The 27,378-nt window shown below is 39.2% G+C and overlaps 1 protein-coding gene across 1 annotated transcript; it reads left to right on the forward strand.

Moving 5' to 3' along the window:
• The first annotated feature begins 408 nt into the window (after positions 1–408).
• On the forward strand, positions 409–25,650 carry xrn1 (5'-3' exoribonuclease 1). The gene is made up of 41 exons (XM_023261638.3): positions 409–674; positions 2,170–2,402; positions 3,312–3,409; positions 4,378–4,487; positions 4,638–4,748; positions 4,833–4,918; positions 5,033–5,120; positions 5,267–5,435; positions 5,650–5,717; positions 5,982–6,119; positions 6,224–6,387; positions 7,842–7,931; positions 8,191–8,347; positions 8,633–8,752; positions 8,854–9,023; positions 9,253–9,370; positions 9,616–9,711; positions 10,497–10,600; positions 10,869–11,003; positions 11,230–11,392; positions 11,895–12,008; positions 13,054–13,152; positions 13,248–13,363; positions 13,470–13,616; positions 13,826–13,915; positions 14,272–14,407; positions 14,547–14,603; positions 14,713–14,845; positions 14,969–15,038; positions 16,917–17,112; positions 17,232–17,321; positions 17,472–17,555; positions 17,845–17,889; positions 19,127–19,207; positions 19,722–19,859; positions 19,995–20,130; positions 20,227–20,384; positions 20,486–20,599; positions 21,346–21,451; positions 21,735–21,916; positions 22,481–25,650. The coding sequence occupies exons 1-41, from the start codon at positions 600–602 to the stop codon at positions 22,841–22,843; spliced, it is 5,148 nt and encodes a 1,715-aa protein (XP_023117406.2). The 5' UTR covers positions 409–599; the 3' UTR covers positions 22,844–25,650.
• Positions 25,651–27,378: the final 1,728 nt, after the last annotated feature.

Genomic DNA, 27,378 nt, shown 5'->3' on the forward strand with positions numbered 1-27,378 from the left:
TGAGTGCTTGTCTTGTTGTATTTTTGTTTATTCCATTCAATAATATTTTGTTAATGTTGTTATATTCATGCCAGTGAAGCAGATTAAATTATATTCCATTTAAAAAATTATAATAATGACTGAAATACTTAAAGCAGTAAGTAAGACTATAAGGAAAAGCAATGATGTGAATGAGTTCTGAATTATGTTTAAAAAAATGAGCTTCATGACTTTTTTGTTGAAAAGTTTATACATATATTTATATCCATTTTTTCTCTTCTTTTTGTTTTGAATTTTTTGGTGGGAATGGGCTCCCATGTGAATTTCTGTATAGTGAGGAAGGAAAAAACTCAATAGGACACAAACACAACGCAGCGTCTGGACGCTTCTCACCACAATGGAACGATTGCTGTCATAGCGGTGGCGGACTGTTTTAGACGACGGACAACGGACAACTAGCTACTTAGCGGCCGCTGGAAACAAAACCTGGCTTCAAAGCAAATTCTCATGTTACCCAGAGAAGCCCTGGCTGTATCTGGTTCCCCGCGTAGCTAAACATCTCCTTTCAGTTTTAGACTGTCCGCTGTTTTCTTCCGGAGGCTGAGAGTTTCGCGGTGAAAATGGGAGTACCGAAATTTTACCGCTGGATATCGGAGCGCTATCCGTGTCTGAGTGAAGTTGTGAAGGAGCACCAGGTAGGAAACAGCGCTGACTGCCGTTAGCTTCACCCTTAGCGCTGCTAGCCGTTTGCTAACAGTAAGCTAAGTCTAGCGGGCCGGGGAACTTTTATTCCACGTAGCTTACTGATGTTTCCCCGGCAAGTGGACAGTTCTCTGGTTGTCAAACACATTTTACGTCATTGTTTAATCAAACACTAAGTAGACGTAACGTTATTTACCAAATTCCTGCACTATCTAGCGGGCTATTTTGGTCGTCTGCAAGCATATCTTCACATTGAACAGGTCAAAGTGAATATAGAAAGTATGTTACCACCAAGTATTTCTCCTCAGACAAGAACTTACTGAACAATAATAAACCCTTCACAGCCTGCTCGCCAAGTAACTTTATGCTCACAAGAGATGTCTAAAGGCTGCTGATAATTTACTGGTTTACATCCACTGTGCTTTACAATGTTTGAGAAGTAGTTTGAAATGCTATTATTATGTGATGGGCGTGTAGTTGAGATTACTTAACATTGTATTACTTTGTAGTTTAGGGTAGTTTACAGGCACTGAAGGGGACCCGAGTGATCTAGTTCCTTGTGTAGAAAGGAGGCTGGTATTTCAGTGTTTGAGCGGTAGTTTCATCAGCTGGACGTTGTTCAGTGTCGCTCTCATTGCGTAAGACAGCTTTGGTGTGTTTATGAAAGCAATAAAAAGACCTTTTCTTCTAGTAGCTCTGAATTAGATCACACTGGATATGGGAAATATGTTGCATGTTAGACTTTAAACACTTGAAATCATCCCGCAGGAACACTTTCAGAAACACAAAAACTATGTAGGTTCCCCTTTTTCTACATGTCTGGTGTTATGCAAAGTCTGGAGGACAAGATTGCTTTTGATGACTAACATGTACAAGTTCATCCTTACACTCATTGCAAACCACAACAATTCCAAAAACGTTTACACAGGAAGGTTTTTATTGTTAACAGATGGGTTTCAAAGAACTAAGAAATAACCAGTACTACAAATCAGTCACTTTACAGAAATATCACAGAATGTATTTTGCAATCCACACCCTCTGCCCTCTTATTAAGGTACATATGTGACATCTAATGCAAGCCAGTTCAACACCTCTGCCATGAACTCTACTTTTTTGCAACTATTACCTTTTTGGTTTTGTTTAAGTTGCCAAAAAGATGATAATTCTGTTTTATGTCAATTACTGAGGTCATAGAGGGCGTTGCAGATGTACTGGATTGCATTACAGTTGAAAGTATTCCTAATATTTTCTCCACTCTATTAACATAAATGACAAAGGTAAAAAATGTCTACAGCACACCAACAACAACAACTGAATTCAGTACTAAATATTAAGTACTCATTACCTTTGTTTATTTCAACAAAAACTGAAATCTACACGTTTCACAGAAGTAAAGATTGAATATCATTAAATTTCATATGATAAGGCACTGAGTGGTTGTGATATACACAGATAATGTATTTGTTATTTGTCTGTTTCTCACCTCAGATTCCTGAATTTGACAATCTCTATCTGGACATGAATGGCATCATCCACCAGTGCTCTCACCCAAACGACGAGGATGTCCACTTTCGCATCTCTGAGGAAAAGATTTTTGCTGACATCTTCCATTACCTGGAAGTGCTCTTCAGGATCATCAAGCCTCGCAAGGTCTTCTTCATGGCTGTGGATGGTGTGGCACCAAGAGCAAAAATGAACCAGCAGAGAGGACGCAGATTCAGGTTGAGAAGGATACATTTATTTTTGAAAGTCTGTCTGTCTGGTTTTGTTGTCAGATCGTTTTAATTATTTTTAGTATTAATAATAAATTGTTGGGCTGCCCAGTGACTCGGTAGTTAGCACTGTCGTCTTGCAGCTAGAAGGTCCTCGATTCACGTCCTGGGCTGGGCCTGGGATCTTTCTGCATGCAGTTTGCATGTTTTCCCTGTGCATGCGTGGGTTTTCTGTGGGTATTCCAGCCAGAAACCCACAATCCAAAGGTCAATTGATAATTTTAAATTGTCCGTTGGTGTGAATGTGAGTGTGCTTGTTTGTTTCTATGTGTAGCCCTGCGATAGACTGGAGATCTGGCCGAGGTGTCTCCTGCCTTCGCCCCAAGTTAGCTGGGATAGGCTCCAGCCCCCGCGACCCTAATGAGGGTTAAGCGGTGTATAGATATTGGGTGGATGGATAATAAATTGTTGTAGAAACATTTTACCCTATGAGAAATGTTGGTTAAAAAAAAAAACATTTCTGGCAGTACTTCTACATAATTGGTAAATATAGGATGTTGGCAGTAGCTTTTACCAAGCTGACCAAATTAAGAAATGGAATTTTATTAACATGCCTGCACTATTATGTTAATTCCGAACTGTAAATAATTCCACATTCTCTTTTTGTTTTCTGATTAGCGTGTCAGCTCTGCTTGCAAATATATTTATACAATGTCTGGTGGTATAACTGGAAGCCCAAGTAATATATGATTTCCTTAAAAGGTCGAATACGGCTCAAATGGACTCCCGCCAAAATCCTACATTTTCTGCTTTGGTTTAAAAGTGAAGGAATCAGCCTACAGGCAGACTGAGACTGTGAGTTTGACCTGCTGTCTTTTCTTTCTACCTGTGTGTGTGGGTGGTTGTCTGTGTGTCTAGGTCCGCCAAAGAAGCAGAGGACAAGATAAAAAAAGCTCTGGATAAAGGAGAGGTGCTTCCCACAGAGGCTCGCTTCGACTCCAACTGTATCACTCCTGGTAGGGACCATTTAAAGCATCACACAAAATGAACATCACACATTAAAACGGGTAAAAGGAAATCTTTTTCCTCTATTTTCCTTTTCTTTATTTACTGTTTTACACAATCAGTCATTACCACATTACTACAAATATGTTAACTGATTGTTTCTAGCCATTTAACATATTACAGTAGCAGACTATTCCATCCTCACAACCTGTTTGTATGCAAATATATTTGGTGGTGCAAATGAACCTTGGTGCATCCACCTGTTTGGTTCTATTCGTTTGAGTCGATGTAAAATCTATTAACTAAACTCAGTGCTGTTAGGTGATTTTAAAGTGTTGACAGTGACTAGTGTTGAATTGGTATTTTGTGTTTGCACATCTCCTGACTTGACAAACAAGTTTCAGTATGTCAGTCACTGAGGCCCTCCCTGCAGTCCAAATTACCAGTGTTTACATACTGTTGCATGTAGTATGCATACAATCAACAGTGTGGCTATAACTGACATTTGTGACACATCTTCTGCTGCTCAGACGATTGTGGATCAGGATTGCCAGAAAAAAAAATGCTGGCGCTGGCTTGCATACTGCAAAATGAGACTGGAGAAAGAAGAACATCCTGATATTTTTGGCACACTGTGTTTGACATACTATGTACTGGAACATTATATATGTTTTTCTGGCATGCTGTACAGTAAGGCTTTAGGGGTATTGGAACACACCCCCTGTTTTTGGTCCAGGCCCATTTGTTTAGTGAGTTTGATTGACAACTTTCACACTAACCAAAATAAACTGAACCAAACAGACTCAGATGTTTTGATTAGTTTAGGTTTTCTTGTTTATTGTAATCATTAACCGTTGTCAGTAAAATTACATATTTTTGACCACTGATCTGTTTTATATCATGCTGACATATCAGATGTAAACATTCCTTTCCTGTGAAAGTTGACCGCAACTCCTTCAATAACATATCCCTTTTCCAGGCACTGATTTCATGGCGAGACTTCAGGAACAGCTCAAGTATTTCGTCCACAACAAGCTCTCCAATGATAAGCTGTGGCAGAATGTCAGGGTCTATCTGTCCGGCCACGAGGTGTGTGTGTGTGTCTGTACAGCTGTTGATGTAACTGAACATTTATTCATTGATAGCATGAAGTTTTTGCCACCAATCAGTAACATTGAGATTCCATAACTGCTTAAGTCAATAATGCTTGTATTAAGTTTGTATTTATCTTCCTTATAGACACCAGGGGAGGGAGAACATAAAATCATGGAGTTTATTCGGTCTGAGAACAGCCAGCCGGGTCATGATCCCAACACCCGACATTGTCTGTATGGCCTGGATGCAGATCTGGTATGTCTGGGACTTGGATATGGAGGTACATTGTTAGTCAAACCCTCTGTGGATGCTAACTCTGTCTTTCGCTCTGTGTTGTAGATCATGTTGGGCTTAACCAGCCATGAGCCAAATTTCTCCCTGCTCAGAGAGGAAGTCCGCTTTGGAGGGAAGAAATCCCAGAAAAGGTTCTTTTCCTACTGATCATTTGAATAATTATCTTTTCCTTCTTGTTATTTGCATTCTGCCTTTTCTGTTCTGCCATTTTCTTTTGTGAAACCAGCTCTTTTCTCATTTTTCAGGATAACGGCTCCAGAGGAGACAACTTTTCACTTGCTTCACCTGTCGCTGATGAGAGAATACATAGATTATGAGTTCTCTGCTCTCAAGGTGAGACGCACGCACAGAAAAATCATGAAAACGAAAGATTTCAATGTTAACGGAATGTGTAGGTAACAGCTTTTGCCTTTGGGTGTTTTTACTTGTATATATGACATGGATTCATGGTTCCTAATATGTCTGTGGGTGTTTTTCAGAATCAGATGGGTTCTAATTATGACTTGGAGCGAGTAATAGACGACTGGATTCTAATGGGCTTCCTCGTCGGAAATGATTTCATCCCTCACCTCCCTCATCTTCACATCAATCATGATGCTTTGCCGTTGCTGTACAAGACATATATCAGTGTGCTACCCAGCCTGGGGGGTGAGCTGTACACACAGACACGAAAAAAAAAAACAGTATTTTATCACATTTTGGTTTGGTTTAAATTTAGTGTTTCAAAAGTGCGCTGTTGGTTTCAAGTATTAAATTAGTACTCGAATGGTTTTTACATGTTAAACATTATGATATAGAAATATAACCAGCATCTAAAATTTATATGATATACATTAAAAATCTAAACAGAATATTTTTTTAGGTTATCTGAATGAGAACGGCAACCTAAACCTCAGAAACTTTGAGAGATACATGGAGAAGCTTGCAGAGGTAAGACATTTATGCATATAGTATGAAATATAATCATTTTATAAATAGATCTTGCGTTAATCTGCTTAATTATAGTTGTTCTTATTATAATAGCTATTATTATTATTGCTGTTTATGTTTTATTCTCTTTTCTAAGTACAATATTTATTTATTTTTTGTTATGTGTACACAGTTATTTTTACAGACTTTTAATAAAAGGTGTGATGGCAGCATCTGTTCTAGAAAACACCAGTAATATAATCCCCATTTCCTTATTCCCTCCAGTTCGATCGGGAGCATTTTAGCGAAGTGTTTGTGGACCTGAAGTGGTTTGAGAGTAAAGTTGGTAACAAATATCTGAACGAGGCAGCTGGACTGGCAGCTGAGAAGGAAGCTGCCAGCAAAGACACCAACAAGAACGAAGTAAGGATGCAACGACTAAAAGAATCTGCATTCTTTCAAAATTTTCTTGTATAAAATATGTATTTCCTTTAATTGATGACTCCTATGTTTTGCCATGTGTGTAGCATTCAGCCCTTTCTCTGGCGGCTCTGACCTCATCAGAACAAGTGATTGGAGAAGGAAAAGGAGCAGACGAGGAGGAGGAGGAGGATGACATGTTTGAAACTGAGTTCAGACAGTACAAACGCACATACTATATGACCAAGATGGGCGTGGATGTAGTGTCTGAGTGAGTATATACACACAAGTACTCACACACACATAATAGTTACAGGATGAAGCACAGATCACAAACATTTAAGGCAACTGCTTCTATGTCTCAAACATAAAGACATCTGCAAATGCATCCTCACTTTACTTGAAGATAACCTGCAAAGGCTTCAGTGTCAAAAAGTGGCCACTGTAGTCATTAACATTCATTTTTGAGACAACTTTGTATTTGGTTGCTTCATCTGTCGGCTCTTGCAGTGAGCCAATCAATGTGTTGCTCAGCAAAACCATGCTAAATGCCTAAACAAAACCAGAAACAGTTCATTGTGTGACTGAGCAAAATTCAAACTAAAATTCTCATTTTAGTTTTTGTAATGGAGCTCCTCAGTGCTTTTATACACAACATTTTATACATCAAGAATCATTTGGAATCAGTAGAGTGGCAGTTCTAGTAAAGATTTTACTTTTAATGCTCATAGACATATCTTTGGCTGGTTGTGGTTCTCAATGTATTCACTCTCAGCAGGTCAGAGAAAGATTACTGGCCCTATTTTAATCATGCAAGGCAGTGGGTGTTGGCACAAATACTGAGTCGGTGTTTCCAAGTGCACCTGCTATTGTATTTCTTGGAGACGCAACAGCTCAGAATGACGAAGAGCTGGGTGAAGTGGAATATAGAGAATAATTAACTAACATTGTGGTAATAAACACACTGTCAGCACATTTACGTCACTGATCTTACAGTTCTGAACCGACGGAGCCGATCACAGTGATGCATGACGACGGTAGTGTCACCGATAAGGACATGTCTTCAGGAAACTGTATTGTTACAATGTGACAAGGGAACACAAATCTGCACCCAGAGGCAGGTGATACAGTTTAACCGTTGATAGAAAAATAGTTTTGTGATGCAGTTTTATTATTTCACATTGTAAACAAGTACATTAGAACAGCAGCATCTACATCATGCATTTCAAGACTTAAATATGAACTGTTCAACTCCTGTAATATAATTTCTTGCACAACAAAAGGCCAAACACACAGTTATTCTGTAGCAGCTGTGGCACACTTCCCCCTACTGTTTAAACGGTTTTATTCACATTTTAAGCATTATTGCCTTATAGATATTCATTTGCTCCAAGTATTTACTTTAATCTTGTTCTCAAATTCATCACATTAACACATTGGTGGGGACATTATGCCAGAAACAGACATGGTTCAGAGACACCTATATTTAGTATGTTCTTAGACCCAGTAATAACAGCTAAAAATAGCAACATCTCTCTTCCTCTCCTCCTACCTGTACACCATGTGCCCTCTGCCTGGCACCAGAACAGCACACAGGTGGGCAAAGTGAATTTCAAAGTCAGGAAAATCCAAGTGCTGCCACACCACAGAATTATTGCCCACATCATCACATCAATTTGCACTTCATAAGGCACCTTAAACTATGTTTTCATCCTCCATTTACAGCGAGTTTCTGGCCAAGCAAGCCAAGTGTTATGTGGAAGGTATCCAGTGGATTCTCCACTACTATTACCATGGAGTCCAGTCCTGGAGCTGGTGAGTACTGCTTTCTTTCACATCATTTATGCACTGTTCTTTGTTTCTTTTCATTCAAGGAGAGGTCAGATAGTATACTGCAGTTTTTTTTTGAGAATCCCTGGCATGTGGTGTAATGTTTGAGATGGGTAGCTTTAGTGAATGGTACAGTGTTTCAGAAACACAGCAAACCAAATCGGAAGAGTAGAATGTTGTCAAATGTCGTCAAATGTTACATTTTTTAAATCCGTCTTGAATTTTTCTGAATACATTTCTTTAGGTACTACCCCTTCCACTACGCTCCTTTCCTGTCTGACATCAGGAATATATCTGAGTTAAAGTTGACCTTTGACCTTGGAAAACCCTTCATGCCCTTCCAGCAGCTGTTGGCAGTCCTGCCTGCTGCCAGCATGGAGCTGCTGCCTGAGTGCTACAGGGTAACAAACTCATGTCCAAGTGTACACTCTGACTCACATACAGAAGATCTACGACGTGCAGATACAGTTTCTTGCAAATGTGTTTAAATTAAACTAGACCTCAACTAGAACCTAAAGCTACTCGTTTTTTGATACTATAGATAGTGTTTGGAATGCAGTAGGTCAGCTGTCATACCTGAACACATGTAGAAACATATGTAAAGACAGCTAAATTATCAAATTGTAAAAGTTGTGCAGGGTTTATACATGAATGGATGCTAATCTATTCTTTTTTTGATGTTTCAGCACCTGATGACCAGTGAAAGGTCTCCCATTATTGAGTACTACCCTCTTGACTTCAAAACTGACCTCAATGGCAAGCAGCAAGAATGGGAAGCTGTTGTGCTCATTCCTTTCATTGACGAGGTACACACGCAGACCTGGTGCAAAATAGTGCCACAGTTGCGTCACAAAAGTTGAACTCAGTAACCTTGTAACTGTGTGTATGTTTTGTGTGCATTGAACAGCGGTGCTTACTGGCCGCCATGGATCCCTGCAATGACAAGCTGACGAAAGGAGAGAAGGCCAGGAATCGTCACACAGAGTGTGCAGTCTACTCATATGACCACGAACTAGACTTCACATACACCTCCACCCTGCCTCAGCTGTTTCCTGACATCATCCACTGTCATGTCAGGTGCTGTCCAAACACACACTAATACTGCTCTGTCTGTCTTAAATGATCCTTGTTAATTCTGTGTTTAGATTGATGACACATTGAGGTGTCTTATTTTTTCTACAAACTTTTTTGTGCGCTTGTCTATGAGTCACCCAAACACGGGCAATAAAAAGCAGCTGTTATACCTGCTCAGTGCGCAATAAGCTTCACTGCAGGTTTATTGTATTGTGGTGTTTGGATGTTACAGGAAAGCAAACATCCCTATGGACGCTTGGCAAGTGCAGCTAGACCACGTCAGCAGGCGCGTCGACCGCTCGGCTCTGTACTTCTGCGGCTTCCCCACCTTGCAACACATCAGACACAAGGTGGGTGGGTGTGCATGAATGCACAGTGCAGCTGTGTTGAAAGCAAACCATTTAATACAGTTTAAATTGAATGCCTGTCGAAACCAACTTGTAAATCTGCTGAATTTCACAGTAACAGCTTGTTTTATCTCTCTGAAATGCAGTAATAAAGAAGCGATAAGTATATAAATGTAAATGTATGCAGCAGATTTTGACAATGCTTTCTCTTTGTGTCTCTCTTTCTCGGGCTCATTCACTGTGTCTAGTTTTATAAAAAGAAGAGTGGGGTGGTCGTTTTCCAGCAGAGCAGCAGAGGGGAGAACATGATGCTGGATATCCTCCATTCCCAGGACGGGGAAACGGTGAGCTTTTGTTTGTATTTATAGACCTGGTTTGAAAAAGCCTAAACAATTTATTGCTTAGACTTTTAAAAAAGAAGCCCTGCTCTATCATACCTAGAAGGTCTGGGACTGTCAATTAGAAGCCTTTAATTATCATCAGTTTCATTCACAGAAACATAAAAAAAGATCTTTTTGTGCCCACAAGTATATGTATAAGTATGCATTACCTATGTGTGTGTAGGTGTGCAGTCTATGGCATGCATGGATTGCTTTAAATGCTGTGGTGCATTTTTATACTTAAATCTATTTGTAAAAGGATCTTTAGAGACTGGGAGATATACATGTGTTTTTTACGGTTAATATTGTTGTTAACCAAGGGGAGGGTTTTAGAGACTGTGCAGGGATGGATTGGATTATAAATTATTGTAGTGCTTCAAAATATTTGAGGTGTGCTTCCAATTGTAGTCCTAATCATGCAGAAACCCATTCAAGAAATAACAGAAAAAGTAATGACTAATAGTAGCATGACTGGATCTCTACAATGGATTAGTTTTACTAGTTCTAACGTAGACCTGTTTATATCTGTGATGTACGGCTGTATTTTGTTGCCAAACAGATTTTGAACTTATTCTTGGCAGAAATCATTAAGACTTCTAAATCAGGTTTTATACTTTCAAATCGATCTGTGACAATTTCTAATATCATCTTGCATGAAATGACAGATACTTTAAAAGAAAAAATAACTTGTGGTGTCGACACTTGTCTAATTTGTCTCCTATTGCCTCCTCCTTCCTCTGCATCTTTAGATATGTGATGATGTTGCTGCACAAGTACTTGGGAATTCTGTGTTTGTCAACTGGCCCCATCTAGAGGAAGCTCGCATCATTGCAGTTTCAGATGGAGAAACCAAGTAAGAATTGCTAGTGGGCTTTTGGCAGTTGTGATGTATTGAATGTGTTTGACGGAAGTCTGCTTTTGTTTTGTCATCAAGCAAGAACTGATTACTTTTTGCCTGTGTATTAATCGTTAGTGTGTGAAGATAGCACTTTTTTAACTAATAAGAGAATAAATTAAAGGATTATGTTTTGGAAAGAAATAGATGAGTCTCACACACAGAATGTGTCTTTTTTTTTTTTTTTTTTTTTTTAACAAATGAAATTTTTTCCACTGTTTTTCAGGTTTTATCTGGAGGAACCTCCTGGTGTCCAACGAGTGTATGACAGACCGTCCACTCCTCCTCCCACCAAAGTCACCTGCCTGTCCGACAAGGAGCAGAAAGAATGGGTGAAAGATGTCCAGGGAATAACTGAATAGTAAGGCACACAAAACAATTCAACTAAAGACATGTATTAGTTAACAGAGTCAACACTGCGTATTTGTATGTATTTTCATAATTAGATTGTCTTGATTTATTGGTTTCATTTCCTTTAAAGCTGAAGGTTTCACTGTCTTGTTTTTTTTCCCAAAGTTGTCATTTTCTCTGGCTTAGTTTTAATGTTTAATGTGTATGCTTATTTACTTTTTTTTTCATTCTTTCAGTTTCTTGAAGAGGAAAGGCATCGTGGTGAATGAGACTGCAGTAGTTTTATATGGCCAGCTGCTAACAGGGAGGAAGTATGTTCCCAAAGCCAATGGGGTGGTGGAACTGGAGAAACAGTGGTCCAAACAGGTCCTCCCTTTCGCCTACCAGACCGTGGTTAAGGTACTTGCACACAAATATGACAGAAGAATGCACACACGAAACTCACAAAATCAGTTCATGGTTCAAACCTGATCACTTTGATTTGGGAAATATTGTACTCAATGGTAAAGAGCATAGTAGTATCTCACTTGCACACAGTGGAACCTAGATTTTATACTGAGCTGTTGTGTTTTCTTGCAGTGCCACCAAGCTGCAGACAATGCAGCTATGCTAAATAGGTTTAAACATTCAATTAAACTTTGCAAATGCCATCAGTATGTTTCAGTTTATCACATGATTAGTGTTACGTAAAACAAAACAGGTGTACCACATGTGATTTAGTCTCAATTATTATTAAAATGATTGTGAAACTAAGTATCTTTTATGCTTCATATTGGTATCAAAAGTCAAGATTCTAGTATTGAGACCCCACTGATACAGATGGACAATGATGTAGCCCCTATTTAGTCAATTGCACTGAGACTTTCATCACTTTATTCTGATTCTTCCCTCATCCTCTCAGGACATCAAGGCCTTCTACTCCTCTCTGACCTGCTTTAAGAGCTTAGATGAGCTCTTTCCTCCAGCAACCACTGTCTTCATGGTGGGAAACCCATACTATGGTGCCATGGGAGAGGTATGTTGTCAGTTCTCTGCTTCTGGAGAGGACACTGAAAAGGTGCTATCCTGAATGCTGTCAGAAGGAATCATCCTATGTCTTGCGTCCAAGCTGCTTTAATTTGGTTTAAACTGCAGATTTCAGAACTGATGAAAGGCGAACTGATAAAAAATGGCTTTTGGTGCTGAAGAAAAGCAAAATGTGAACTTGCACAAACAGTTGGGTCTGTGAATATCTAAAAATGTGGGCCTTTGGCTGGTTAGACTTCTAGAATAGTTGATCAAATGAGGGGAAGGTTCTCTATTAACAAGTCCTTTAGAGAGATTTTATGCCTCTTCTGTGCCAGTTGTGGTTTGAGGCAAAGGCTTGTAAGAAGACAAAATTTGGAATCCAAAATTTTCCTGAACCTTACCCTAGTAGTGCAGGGAGAGAGCGCCGGATTGGTGGCAGAAAAGCAACCAGAATGTCCATCCATCCATTATCTATACACAGCTTAAGTCGCGGGCGGCTGGAGTCTATCCCAGCTGACTCAGGGTGAAGGCAGGGGACACCCTGGACAGGTCACCAGTCCATCACAGGGCTACACATAGAGACAAACACTCACACTCACACCTATGGACAATTTTAGCGTCACCAATCAACTTCAGCATGTTTTTGGACTGAGGAAGCCGGAGAACCTAGAGAGAACATGCAAACTCCACACAGAAAGATCCCGGGAAGACCGGAACACGAACTGGGGATCTTCTAGCTGCAAGGCAAAAGTGCTGACCACTGAGCCACTGTGCAGCCCTGCAACCAGAATGCAAGGCATGGAGTATTGGTTTCCCAGTAGTTTACAAATAAATGAAAAATAGGAAATGGCATGTCGTTGCAGTTTTTAGACCTCTGTAGGTGGGCTTTACGTTATCAAGATTACTTGATCCTACAACCAAATCCGGTGAATTTAAAAAAAGATTTTGAAATTAAAGCTGCCACACAGTGAAATATAAATGTGCATTTATTTAGCCAGTATTGTCATTTATTTTAAAATAATACCATTCCTACTTTCAAATTTTCTTTACAGGTGCAAGATTCTCAAGATGTCATCAAAGACGGGCGGGTACGAGTCGTCTTCAACGTGCCGTATGAGCCACAGCTGGAGCACTTAATCCAGAATCAGCATGTGAGACACACACACTTGTGAAGTTCCTCAGTTCAGATGTCTCTTTAGTTCTGAGAATATTTTCATTTCTCCCTTCCTTTGTGTGTATTGTGTAGAAATACTGTGTGAAGTACAGTCCTGGATACGTTCTGGCCTCTCGTCTCGGCATCACCAGTTATCTCGTCTCCCGCTTCTCTGGAAGCATCTTCATTGGCAGAGGCTCTAAGAAGAAGTAAGTGTTTTTATATTTTGCTCCATTTGCTAAATAGGGTTTCAAGTTTAAGTACAGTGGTTTGACACTGCTTCATCTCTGGTCTGATCTTTCCTTCTTCTTCCAGTCCCTGTGGGGAACAAAAAGCTAACGTTGGCCTAAACTTGAAGTTCAACAAGAAGAACGAGGAGGTTCCTGGATACACGAAGAGAACGGAAAAGGAATGGCTCTACTCTGCTGCTGTTGAAGAGCTGCTAGCTGAATACCTGGACAGGTAAAAAAATAAGTCTCCTCATGTAGCATCAGGCTGCTGCTGATTGAAATCCTTATTGATGAATTATTAGGTTTGTTTAGCCTCGTTATGTTTAAAGTAGCATGTGCAATCATGCTATGAATTGTTGTACGGTGTGTATATGTGTAAAAGAGAACATGAATATCAAGACAAAAACCTCCAAAACTGATGATGTCTTTGTGTTTTCACAGGTTTTGTGAAGTATTTGATACAGTGTCCAGAAATAGTCACGATGATGTTTTCTATGAAGATGACATCTGGCCTGGAGAGGACCAGAACGGGTAAAACACAGATACATTCTCATCCAACACCAGTACTATAAAGAGCTTTAAAAGGGATTGTTTTACCAAGTGCATTGTTTCAGTGTTTAGGCTTTTTTTGTTGGTTAAGTTCAGGGATTCTGCTCTAATTATCTTATTTTTTTGATCATTATACAAACTTAAGACACTGAGTGTTTTGAACCTGGATTAGTACCATCTTGTTGTTGCTCTAAGACCTTTAGCCAAGCATGAATAATAAAGCATTTTCTCTAGCTTGACTTTTCTCTAATGAATGCTTTTTTTCATTCACAGAATAACATTTGAGAGTTTTTGTAAATGGTGAATTAATGAATGAACTTTATTTGGTCATCCCACAGGGCAGAGAAGGTGACTGAAATCACCTCATGGCTGAAAAGTCACCCAGTCAGCTCCATCAGCAGGACGTCATGTGACCTCCAAGTTCTGGACTCTGCCATTGTGGAGAGAATCGAGGATGCAGTGGACAAGGCCAAGGTGACTTGGCAAACAGCTTCAAACTACTGCATACGTCCACCAGTTCCAAACATCAGAAATAATCTCTGTGGGGCGACTCATTCACACATCTGTCTTTATACTCTCTACTTCCATCTCACTCTCATTGTCCATCTCTTAGGTTAAGAAGAGCACTAAGAAAGTCCGTGTGACAGTCAAACCTCATCTCCTCTTCAGGGTGAGAACATTTTGCCTTCATGTGTCATAACTTTATAGTTGCATGCAGTGAAATGGGCTCATTTTTCTTCTTTTACTGACTTTTTGCATACTTCCATGTTTGTGTGTAGCCGTTGGAGCAGCAGCAGGGTGTGGTTCCAGATCCAGATGCAGAATATCGACTGTTCGACAGAGTCGTCAACATCAGGGAGAGCTTCACCGTCCCACTGGGACTCAGAGGGACCATCATTGGCATCAAAGGAGGTGAGCACAGCAATTTCTTTTATCCATTGATTTCCTCGTATATTCTGCTAACATTTTAAAAGTATCTCATTTTAAAAGTAGCATAAGGTGTGTGCTTAATGTTGAGTCATTGAATGTCTTCAGCGGAGCGTGAGGCCGAGGTTCTCTATGAAGTGCTGTTTGATGAAGAATTTGCTGGAGGTCTCACCATCAGGTAATTAACAGTGCACTGAGTGAATCTGCTGTGTGATTATTATAGCTGTAGTAATTAGTGATGACAATTTCCACTTTCAGCTCAGAGCAATTTGTGATTCCTTATTAATGCAAAACTCATTTTTGTAATTTCCGTAAGTTTTAGAAGATAAAAAATGTGGACCCTTTTTTAACCTAGAGTTGTAATTGTCTTGTTCAATCCCAGTTAGACACTCCTCTAGTGCTTCTTCAAGAAAATTTACAATAGAAAACTGAAATCTATGGAAGTGCTGTGCCTTCATAAAATAAGAAGAATTTGGAAATTTTATCTTGTAATAAGGAGATAGTGTTCAGTTTGTCACATTTTATTTCACAGTCTTGTGCTACAATCCTTGTCTTCATTTTTTCCCAAGTCAAGCTACACTCAATAAAAAACAGAATATTAGAATTTTTTGGCAATTTATTTTAAGTTTAAAACTGAAATACCACACTGGCATTTGTACTCAGACCCTTCACTGTGATGAGGTTTAACACCTTGATCAGAGAAATAATATTTTCTCGTAATTGTCATGAAAACATACAGTCTCCAGTTGTTATTTGCTTTACTGAATACAGTTTTCTTCCAGAAAACTCCCCATATTGCATAAAATATATTTTTAAAAAAAACTCTAGCATAAAATATACACAGAGTGTGTGTTTGGCACAAAATAGCTTTCCAGAATTACACGTCCCTATTTGAGTAAAACCCACCTGCTCCACATCAGACTGGTTTCTGAGCAGACATCTCACATGAATCACAGTACAATTGTTTGGTCCAATACCTCACTAGGTAACACCAGAAAACTGCAACTGGTACAGAATAAAGCAGCACATGTTGCTCTTTCCTGTGGAATTCGGGCAAGCGTTTCTAAAATGCATGATAGTCTCCACTGGCTAGATGTGAAAAATAGATTGTTGTACTTATGCATGGTGTTCATTAGAAATAGAATCACAACAGAAATGCCAAATGTTTTGTATAATAACTTGTCCTTTAGTACAGAAATGTATAATTATTAAAAAAGACAAGCTGCTGGAAATTGTTTCACCTTACCTAAATCTAAACCTTTTACTCATACAAAGCAGTGAAAGAATAGAATTCACTTCCCGATTATGCAACTCAATAGAGGAACATAGTAAACTTTAAAATAAAACTAAAATATTATTACTTAGCACAAAATTTCACTTCTGAATATCCATTCGGTGTTCAATTCAATTCAATTCAATTTTCAATTCAATTCAATTCAATTCAATTCAATTTTCAATTCAATTTTATTTATATAGCGCCAATTACAGTCAAATTGTCTCGAGACGCTTTACAGAACCCATATGCCTGACGGGGGAGCAAAAGCTGGTAAAAATACAATAATCTAATAAAAATAAATTATAAACTCAAATATAGTGGCTGCAGATATTCCAATAGCAAGACAGATTCCAATTATACTGTATATATTGTGAATGTAATTAATAGTGAGGATGCAAAGTTCTATGTCTCATTGTTCAGGAGACTGAGATCATGGTTAGTTTCTGTGGTAGATCGTTCTTGATCATTATTATTGTTGGGTCATGGCATCTTTGTAGTAGAACAAAATCTATTTTTATGACGATTCAATGTGGGGGTATTGTGTGTTGTATGCTTTTTTTGGTTCAATATGAGTTGTGTATGTCATTTGTATTGTGTATGTGTATTCCTGTATGTATTGGTATGTATTGTTTGTGTAATTCTGATTTGTATGCATTATGTGTACATACTGCATTTTGGTGTTGTCACAGATGAAATTATGAAGACCCCAGGAAGAATAGCTGCTGCCTTGCAAAAGCTAATAATAATAAAAATCTGAGTGCTGTATTTCTGCTCTCTCAGATGTACGTCTCCTCGAGGCTACCGCCTCCCTCCCTGTGCTCTGATCAATCTTTCCCACGGATGCCGAGTGGACCACACCTCCCACAAACTCACCGCTATCGTCAAACCTCAGCCTGTCGCCGGCGCCAACTACAACTCACACCGTCAGCTGGCGGGACTCAACCACTCTCCTCGTTCACCCTTTGTTCCCACTCAGGTAAGAGGGAGGAGAATGCACACAATACAACCGCACAGTTTTACCAGTTTTAAATGACCAAAGGTTACTGTGTAAGGTAACCTGCCTCACCTTACCAACTTCTCTCTGCTCATCTGCAGCATAACAACAAACATGGTGTGATGAAGGCTGCATCTCAGGGCAACAGGAGTTCTCCTTCTAAAGGTCCCATCCAGAAACAACAGGGAAAGGTAGATGCAGCGTCATCGGTATTCAGCCCCTCTTCACTCCATTGTTATGTGTTTAGTACTTAATGCAGTGCAAGTTAATGACGGAGCATTGTGCACCACTCGCCAATGGGTGAAATATGTGTAACATGTTCTGTCTCTATCTCTATCCAGAGTAAAGATGAGTACAGCAGTGTGTGGCAGTCTCTGCAGAACTCTGGCCCGCCTAACAAACCTCCAGCTCACTGGCAGAATAGCGTAAGTCTCAGTGTGTGTTTTGGTACCTTTAGTGAAAGAAGTGTGACATTAACATATCTTACTGCCACCTGCTGATCAGGGACTGTATATCATGTCACCCATACTTGTGATATAAATTCAAATATTGGCCTAAACTCCACAGGGAAGCCTAATTCACAGTTTGCGTGAGTTATCCAATTAAATACGTAAAATCCTACATTTACTGTTAACTCTTGAGTCAAACTCATAGAGGACTCTGGGTAGTAACAATGCAAAATAAACCATAAACATTGTGATTTTCCAATTGTAGGAAGGAAATGCCCAACAAGGGAAGAACCAACACGGCATCAAATCTGTGAGTACACAGACACACACAGAGCATAAAACTACACCTGATTCAGCTCAACAGGTTGAGATCAGGGTGAGGCTTTCACGCAAGAACCAGAAGATTAGCAGCTTGTCAATTTGAGACAAAGAATTCTGTTGTCATGTTTTAGCATTTCATTAATGTTAGCTGCAGCCCGATATACTTACTTAGGTGTCAGTTTACAACACTGAACCCAGCAGTGAGTGCATTCAGAGCCTCTAATATTCTACAGCAGTAGCACCGATGCTCCCTACTGACAGTTTTAGTAGTGCTCCTTCAATCAAAATGCAACACATTACATACATATTTTTTCCATCTTAACTGTATTACTGATAAATGGTTTGGGAATGAATAGCCATTTTACAGAAATAAGAATGTGTTGTTTTGTTTAAAGGAAAAGTCTCAAAGTAGAATCATTTTTAGGGAAGTATTGCATTTTCATGCATGCATCAGTCCCTATACAATTTTTGTTTCATGCTAATGTTGTGTTTTATGAATGTTTCATGTTTCACGATATCAAACTTAGGTTTTACTGCAAATGTGTAGCCACACTGAGAGCAGTACTTACAAAACATGGTGTTCCTTTCTGTTTAATATCTCACCCACAAAAAATTGCATGGGTAATTTCTGTCAGAAAGAGCAGATTTTTAAAAAATGTTCCACATGAGATCACCTGTTGATTCCTCATCTGAATTGTTCTCATGCGATATTTGGGACTGTAGTTGCATAGGTGGGTCTGAATGATCTTTTTCTTTTTAAAAATCCATTGAGGTGGATGACAAAATGCATTCATGTATCCACGTCCTGTGTTTTTATGATGATGAGAGCCTTACTTTATCATTCTCTATCATTATTACACACACACACACTCCCTGCTGTTGCTTCACCCTATGTATGATAATGGTTAGCATAAAAATCTAACAAAATTTTAAAAATAGGGAGTATATTTACAAGTATCGCCGGTGCTCCTTGCTATGCAGCTTTGTAACAATGTCTCAAAAATATGGTTGAAAATTGCACCTCAGTGTTTGTAGTCTTGAGTCCTGACATCAGTGAATTTAAGGGGATTCAGGCTTTAGATGCAGGACAGATTTGTAGATGGGTTCTATCTGTGTTAATGGATACAGTCAGTTCTGTTGCTATGATTTTGGATGTATATAGATGTGTGCTGAATGTTATGTCATCGTGTGCATGACTCATATTGACCTGTGTGTGTAATTTGCAGGCTCCACCTGGTGGCATCAGACTGTTAAAGAAAAACGAAGATGCCAACTCGTTTTTCCCCTCACAGAACACAGCCAACAAGGTACACAAGCATCCAATGACCTCTAACGTCTTGTTTTCATGTTTGTTTGACCTCTCTGTTTATTTATTTTTTATTTTTTTGCTTTAAGAGTGTTAGCATTGACAATATGTAGCAGCTCCAAAGCTTTGGAACAGACTTCCCATTCTAATCAAATGTACTGCCTCCACTGATATTTACAAGAAAAACTTCAAGACCTTCATGTTTTCAATAACTTTTGGCTGCTCTTAATGATCTTTATAGTCGCGACCCTAATGAGGATTAAGTGGTGTTTAGATAATGAATGGATGGATCTTACAAGTTGCTATCCTCTTTTGCTAGTTTTAGTATTTTATTCTATTTTATTTACTTTTAGTAATAGATGTTACACGTTTTACACATATATTTCCACATACGTTACTTGCAGCCTGCCTGATAGCATATAGCACCGTGGTCACCTCAGGTTGTTTTTAAATGTGCTATATAAATAAATTTGATTGACAGTTCTACTATCTCCTTACATGTTTCTCCTACTAAGACTACGACTGAATTTGAGGACCTCATTGCCAGTTTAAAGATCTCCAAAGGTAATCAGCAAACCCCACCACCTCCTGTACCTCCACAAGCACCCGCGAACCAATCAGATGGCCCGTTGTCTCCACAGTCGTTCGCCATGGTGAGTATCCGAGGCACCGATTGGTTGAGCTGAGAAATTTTAGCAGGTTGAACACTGTGGAAGTTGTACTAGAACTACTTAACATAAAAAAAACTGTAGCTGAAGGATGTTGTTGTGTGCTGGTTGTTGCTGTAGAAGGGAACCCTGGTGCTGAAGGAGATGCTTAAGATTGACGGCACTGGATCAGGAAGCCCATCTCCCCAAGAGACAGGAAACACTACACAATCAACCGGTCAGCAGCAGAACAGGAGACGATCGTCCAAAAAACTAGGTACCAAACTGACACCACGGGAAAATTCAATGTGATCAGATTCACAAACTAGCAATGGTGTCTGTAAGTGGTTCATCACGTATGTTCTTTCTGCAGCTGCAATGATGAACACTCCCCACAACGACGCACCGATGCTACCAACACCAGCTGGGCCTGCTAAAGCCATGCTGAGTAGTAAGGTGTCAGAGCTGGCCTGTGTGTGTGTGGGGTTGGGTATGGCACCGCCGGAGTTCAGCTTCATACGCAACAGACAGGTAACACTGTGTATTAAGTTGGTCTTCGACAGCAAACACCTTTCTCATCTTGCACAACTGGCATAATAAATGTTAGTTCGCATTAATATTTGTTCCCGCAGGGTCTAGTCGTGTGTCAGGTGAAGCTTTCCAACGGGTTGATGGTTCATGGTCCACAGTGCCAATCAGAAAATGATGCCAAGGAGAAAGCAGCCTTCTTTGCCCTTCAAAGACTGGTATACACACATGTATATAAGCATTTTTGCATACACTTTTTGTAGGTTTCTGTATAAGGCATGAGCACAATTGGTCTTGTGCATAATACAATTTTAACACAGGCGGAAATACATACTTTAAATAATGCACAGAAGATTATAAGGACTATTAAAATAAAAAAGAACTAATAAAATTAAAAGAGGACATTAAAGAAAGAACAAAAAAGAACTACAAAATAGGAATCTAGGCTTAATAGACCAAAGATTGGGATGTCTCTTCCTGCTTTATGCTCATATTAAGCCAATGATGGTGGTACAGTTTTAAAATACACAATCAAGGTGCAGTTTCCTCATCAAAGTAATTTTTTCAGTGTTCCGATATCATAAATGATGTCAAACCAATCATCTGTTGTAGGTATTTTTTGGTCTGTGGCCACTTCCTAGTCATAGCGAATGATCTTCAAAATGTCAGAAAATGTTGAAAAAATGTTTTCCAAAGCCTTAGATGACGTCCTAAAATGTCTTGCTTTTTCCATAAACCAAAGATATCTAGTTTACTGTCAGAGAAAAAAGAACCCAGAAAATATTCACATTGAAGAAGCTGAAATCAGAGATTTATAAATAATTTCATATTTCTGTCCTTGTAATTCAACTACTGGTATATTGAATATGTCAGGTTTACATAAAGCAGCTGGCAAATTGTCCATAGAAACATAAAAAAGTTTTATTGACTTATCCTCTGTCTCTATCCTCCTGTTGATCTGTAGAACTCAGTGGGTTCGGGCTTCCCGCTCCCTCCTCCTATATATCCAGGAGTTGGTCAAATACGACCTCCACCCATAGGAGCCATGACCCCCGTCTTCAACCAACAAGGTCAGTGTCTTCTTTCTCAACTTGACTGTATGCAACTTAATTAAAAGTCTGTTTGCTGAGAAGACACTGCTCTTCAACATTGGTCAGCATGACTCCTCAGAAGTCTTTGCTCTTTATTTGAAAGTATTTCTAAACTTCTGGTATTTTAGTGATGTTTCTGACCAACTATATTTGTCACTTTTACTGTCTTTTTTCTGTCTTGGATCATTTGAGACATTCTTGGGAAAAAGAACCTTTTACATGCTGTGATCTCATAGATATGTTCTATGTTTATTTTTCCCAGGTGGTTTGCTGTTGCCCCCTCAGGGTTATGGTCCGGCCCCTCTGTGGGGAATGGCGCTGCCTCCTCACCACCACCAGAACCAGCCGTTCTACGGAGCAGCAGGGACCTTCCCCGGCGCCCAACGCCCTCAGCCTGCAACTACACTGCCCATCGGCTCCCACAACCAGTTCATCCCGTTACAGGTGACATTACACAAACACATGAACAGAGTGAGAATTTATATTTACTTTACTGAACACAAGGACAGTATTGAGGTACATGCACTAATATTGTACATTTTCCTCCACTACATTTATTTGATAGCTTTACTTACATTGCAGGTTTCGTTGAAGAATACAAAATGTAATCAGCGTATATATTATAATGTAATGTCTTAGATTCAAAATAAACTTTATTGATCCCTGTGGGGAGAGAGTCACAGGCTGCTCAGTAGATTAGCTGTATAACGTGGTTAAACCGACTTCGCCATCTATAGTTATAATCCAATAACATGATATAATATATGCCATTCTACGTGATGAGTACTTTTACTTTTGGTGCTTTTTGATGCTAATATAAGACAAGACAAAACTTGATTAATGCCGACAGATATTCTGGTGCTAGATATTGCTCAGAAAAAAATTAATTACATCACATGAGATAAAAAAATATTGTCACTACTTCACGGATTTTTGTCTATCGTGGGGGTTGCTTCTTTTACCTAAGTGCAATATTTGAGCATTTCTTCCACGTCTTGACTCTGCCAGGTGACTAAGAAACGAGTATCGGCCAACAAAAAGAACCAAGAAACTCGTGAGTTCTACAGCGCCGCCCAAATCGTTGCCAAGAACCAATCACAGAAAGCCCAGAGCCATCCGTCTGGCCAATCGCTAGCTCAGAGCGAACCCCAGAGCGGTAAAATGGACCAGCCACACCAACACGCCGCCAACAGCAACCCCTCCTCCTCCTCCCATCCTGGACTGCTAGACGCCGTTTCCACGACGACAGCAGCCCCGCACACACCGCCTCGACAGAACGTGCCGGCAACAGGCCACACCCCCGGCTCCGCCTCCAAGAGGAAGCACAGGAAGTTGGCGGTGAACTTCGAGGCGGCTAAAGTGTCGGAGTGATGAGCTCGTGTGTGTCTGTGTGTGTTTGTGTGAGGAGAGGGAGGTGTGTGTTGTGTTTTTAAGCTGCTGTTTTGTAGCCTGTCTCTGGTCAAAAACCTCGTCAGTGTCGCTCAACGTTTCAGAGTACAGCAGCTTCAGTCAGGAACGCAGAGCAAACTCTGGATTCTCCCAATTTTCCTCTGTCATCTGACCAAAACGCAACTCAAAAACATCAAACATACGAGACCTCCGTCGTCTCTCCGCCTCCTCAGTGGTGATCAGAGCCTGTCGTAGAGCTACATTCCCCCGAAAATGGCTTTTTAAAGCTGATGTACGACCAGTGTGAGCCCACAGGCTGCTGTACAGTTTGCTCACTGATGTGGAAGGGCAGAGTGCATTCTGGGATGCAGCCAGAGGTCTGTTTTGTTTTTCTTTCTTCTTTCTCTGGATCACATTATTAGTGCTCTCCTCAGAACAACTAGAGGAAAAAATGTTTATTGCAGCATTTTCTGTTGGTTGTTGTGGATATTCAGTAATCAGCTTTGCTATCATTGTACTCAGCCGGTCAGAACAGATGTACTGGTGGTGAACAAAGCTCAGGCTAGTGTTTAAAAGAGAAATCGAAGTATTGTATTAGCTATTAATCTTTAATTTCTCTATGAACTGGTCATCCAAATAGCAAAGATGCCTGTAAAATTCACCCACAGCCTAAACTAATGCCTTAAAATGTCTCGTTTTGTTGGAGCAACAGTCCAGAATACAGACACTTAGTTGTGAGAAGGAAAAGCATTAAAATGAAGAACAAGTTCATGGATTAATTTTCCTTTAAAAATGACTTGGGCATTTATTTAGTTGTCAGAAATAGCTGCAGATTATTTTTCATTTAGTACCGCAGCCACAGTTGTTGCTAAAACTGAATTTGTTCTCAACCTGATTATCTTAATGCTCGTGTTTTGGGACAGATATTAGCAGTGACGTTTACAGTGTTATCATAGCTGAAAAAAAGCCAAAAGCTACCAAAGTATAAGTTGTAATGAACTATTTCCTTTAGCTGCTTGAGCAGAGAGAGACTTTGAAACAGTCTTCTGACTAAATTTGCTTTACAGACTAAAAACGTCTTGTAGTGAAGAAGCGAAACACTGCCTTAAAGGTGCTTTGTCTTCATAAATATCTGTAAATATCTGTTTTAGAGAAAATCCCTAGCATGTTTAAACCAGACGGAGTAAATTAAAAGGAAGGAGGGTTGTTGTGGTATTAATTATGCAGAGATATAGGCCTTCTATTGTGACTGTTTGGATCAAAACCTATGAGTTCTATCACACCAACACTGAGGAGCTCTTTTAATGGTTCTTTTGCTTTTTGATCAGTGTTCTCCACAGCCTTTCTTTTTATTTTTATTTTTCTCTCAGAGTTTTTAGACTTTTTATGGCTCCAAAGTACAAAAGCTGAATGCACACTGCCTGCACACATGGCAGAATTATGTGGAAATAATTTGAATTTGATCTTACACACACACAAATACACACAAACACACAGCACATTTCCACTGCAGAGCTGTTCCACCAGCACATTTTCTATCCTTAAAACAACCTGATCAGTCACATTTCCTCTGTATCTCCACTGGACGTACAGAACGATTTTCACTGCCAGAGTTTCCAAAAGCATCTTTGTACGGAATCGATCAACTTTGAAAGGTTCACGTGGCCATCTGTGGTCGTGTGAAACGACCCAATGAACATTTATTTTCTGTTTCGACTCGGGCTGCAAACAACAAAAGTTGTCATTATTGATTAATTGATTCATTTTTTAATAGTAGCTTGTCCGAGGTGATCATGTCAAATGTTTTTTCCACCCAAAAAGACATTTTATTGATCAGTAATTGTAAATTATTAGGTTTTTGAATGTGGAACCAGTGAATGACACTGTTTTTTGGGAATATGGAAGCTCCTAGAATTAATATTACTGTTTGTTCTTGACGTCAGTAGAAGAGAAAAAATGCGAACAAACGATGAGAATTTTATTGATTTTTATGGATAAATTTCAAATATAGTTTGTATTTGCCAAAAGTTTTGATTCCACTGTGATACTTGTGTTGTAGTCGTACCTTAGTTGTCGATCAGTGGTGCAGGGCACAAACTGATGAGCTTCCCAAACGTATTGATCAGTTATTCTGATCAGGTGTAGACATTGATATGTGGAGATACTTATTTTTGAATCTGTAAATGCAGCCAAAAAGAAAAAAGTCTAACTTTAATCCAAAACATGCCTCTAAGATGCTTTTGGGAGCATTTTCCAAATCTTGAATTGGTGCTTTTCTGAAGACGTTTTAAATTCTGGCCTTTATTATCCACATTGACACAACACACACACTCATAATATCTTTCCATTTTAAAGATTTCTTTTTTCAAATTCTGGATTTTATTGACGCCCTTTTTATAGATGCTCTGGGGGTCTTTTGTAAGCAACCTGGCTTAATAATCTTTTCAATAATGTTTTTTGGCGATGAAAGCAGCCGTAATGTTTCCTTTGTCCTCGTTTTGAGAGACGCAGGCCGACAGCATGTTTTGCTCGTTTCTTTTTTTTTGTTTGGTTTTTAAGGCTGACACCCTGGGACTGAAGTCTACGAGGCTCTGGTGCAATAAGGGGAGGTTTTAAAACTGTTCTTTTTTTTTTGGAAATTGAAGCACACCTGTTGTAAATGTGTTGTTTTTTGGGGGGAGGGGAATGAAACAAAAGAAGTGTCTATGAAAAGATAAAGATAAATTTGCTGTTTTGATTCAGGAATGTGCTGTACAGATCCATTTAATAATAAAGGGAATCTTTTGTTACGACGTGGCTGCTTCTTTTACTCCTAGTGCTTTTGTCTGATCTTTTTTGTATTGTTTCTGTTGGGAAAAAAAGACAATTTGATCTCATGACTTTTGGAAAGAAACGCATGTTAGTAGTGTAGTTCATATGGGAGTTGGGTTCCATTTTGAGACAAATCAGTTGCCAAAGACTTTAAAGCAGTTTTACTTGCTAAATGATACCGTGTACCTATTAGAAACAGAAGCAAAATCGAATTAATCTAAATGAAAAGTTACATTCACAAACTCAGGAGTTTTGCTGCGACAAGCCCTTTAGTCTTTTATGACCAGTGGAGGCTGATGTCCTCTGGAATCACAGGAGTGCCATAATAAAATAGAAATCTGCTTTAAAAAATAAGGAAATAAATGTGTAACTATAAAGAGGAATAAATTAAAAAAATGCAAATATAAAGGTAAATTTTTTCTTTGCTTTTCCCTTTCCCCTTTTTTTCTTTTGTTTTTCCATTTTGTCATTGCTTTTTCCTTTTTTTTTTTTTGCTTTTACTTGATGGACTGAGCTGTCAATCAAATGGCTTTGGGTGGAGCTTTCTGTCGTGGCTAAAGGGAAGTGATGTCACCTTGGCGCTGAGAGGAAGTACATGTGCATGCAGTTTGCCCATAGACTGTATAATATCATTAATGATACAATCTATGCTTTAGCTTTGCTATGAGCTAGCGGGGTAAAAGCAAAGACAAAATGGAAAAACAGGGAAAAGCAAAGACAAAATTTACCTTCATATTTCCATATTTTTTTATTTTTTTATTTTAGTGTTTATTCCTCTTTATATTTACACATTTATTTCCTTATTTTTAACAGATTTATTTTTTATTTATTCTTTTATTTCTTTTTACACATTTATTTCCTTATTTTTAACAGATTTATCTTTTATTATGGCACTCCTGTGATTCCACAGTTGTCAGCTAATACAGGGAAAATATTGCTGGTTCATTTACTTCAGGATTATTTGACATTTTTAGCATTTAACATTATTCCATAATATCCTCTTATTACCAAAAATTGGCAGCAGTTGTTCGGCAAAAGTAACAAAGATTCACCGAAAGCAGGGAGAAACTATAGATATAGGAAAAGCCAAATTAAATCTACTAAAACAACAGATGGGAGCGTCAGTATTTCACCCCTTTAATAGTTTAAATAATTTAGGGACAAACTCACCTGTCAGAGTTTGTCCATTGTGGCGGCCATCTTGTACAGGAGCCACGCCTTAAAATCAGAACTTAGATGAGTCGGTGTGGTCTCAAAACTGATTGGATAATGGATGTGTGATGAAATTCAAAGTCAGTAATTCAGAAGGAAGCACAGATTTGCTGTTCATTTTGAATGAATTGAGTTCTGATGACTGATTGGATGTTGTTGGAAGAATCTTAAGAAAATCAGGTGTAGCTGCCGTTAACTGTGTCCATGCCTATCTTGAGCTTTGATCTGATTGGCCGGTTTGAACTGAGAAAGGCGGGAAATCATTCCTACATAGGTGAGCGAAGTGGGAGAGAAGCGGGGGACGGTTTGCTCTGAAGGCAGCTCAGCACCACTTTGACTTTGTTTCAGTGTTGGAAGTAATTGAATGTTTTACATTGAATTATCCCTTGATAGTTCATTTTTCTTTTAGAGACTGCGAGTGAATGGAATTTTTCTCTTGTCATAACATTTCATTCTCCACATGCCCCACCATGCTACCTCCACCTCTCCATGCA

The sequence above is a fragment of the Amphiprion ocellaris genome, chromosome 10 (assembly GCF_022539595.1).
Source record: "Amphiprion ocellaris isolate individual 3 ecotype Okinawa chromosome 10, ASM2253959v1, whole genome shotgun sequence".
Classification (NCBI taxonomy): domain Eukaryota; kingdom Metazoa; phylum Chordata; class Actinopteri; family Pomacentridae; genus Amphiprion; species Amphiprion ocellaris.

What these genes read in the sequence shown, in the direction of transcription:
- xrn1 (XM_023261638.3), top strand. Translation starts at nt 600, where the DNA reads ATGGGAGTACCGAAATTTTACCGCTGGATATCGGAGCGCTATCCGTGT. An exon ending in CTAGCTGAATACCTGGACAG is followed by an intron (nt 13,617 to 13,825) that starts GTAAAAAAATAA and finishes GTGTTTTCACAG; the next exon opens with GTTTTGTGAAGTATTTGATA. An exon ending in CTCCACAGTCGTTCGCCATG is followed by an intron (nt 19,860 to 19,994) that starts GTGAGTATCCGA and finishes TTGTTGCTGTAG; the next exon opens with AAGGGAACCCTGGTGCTGAA.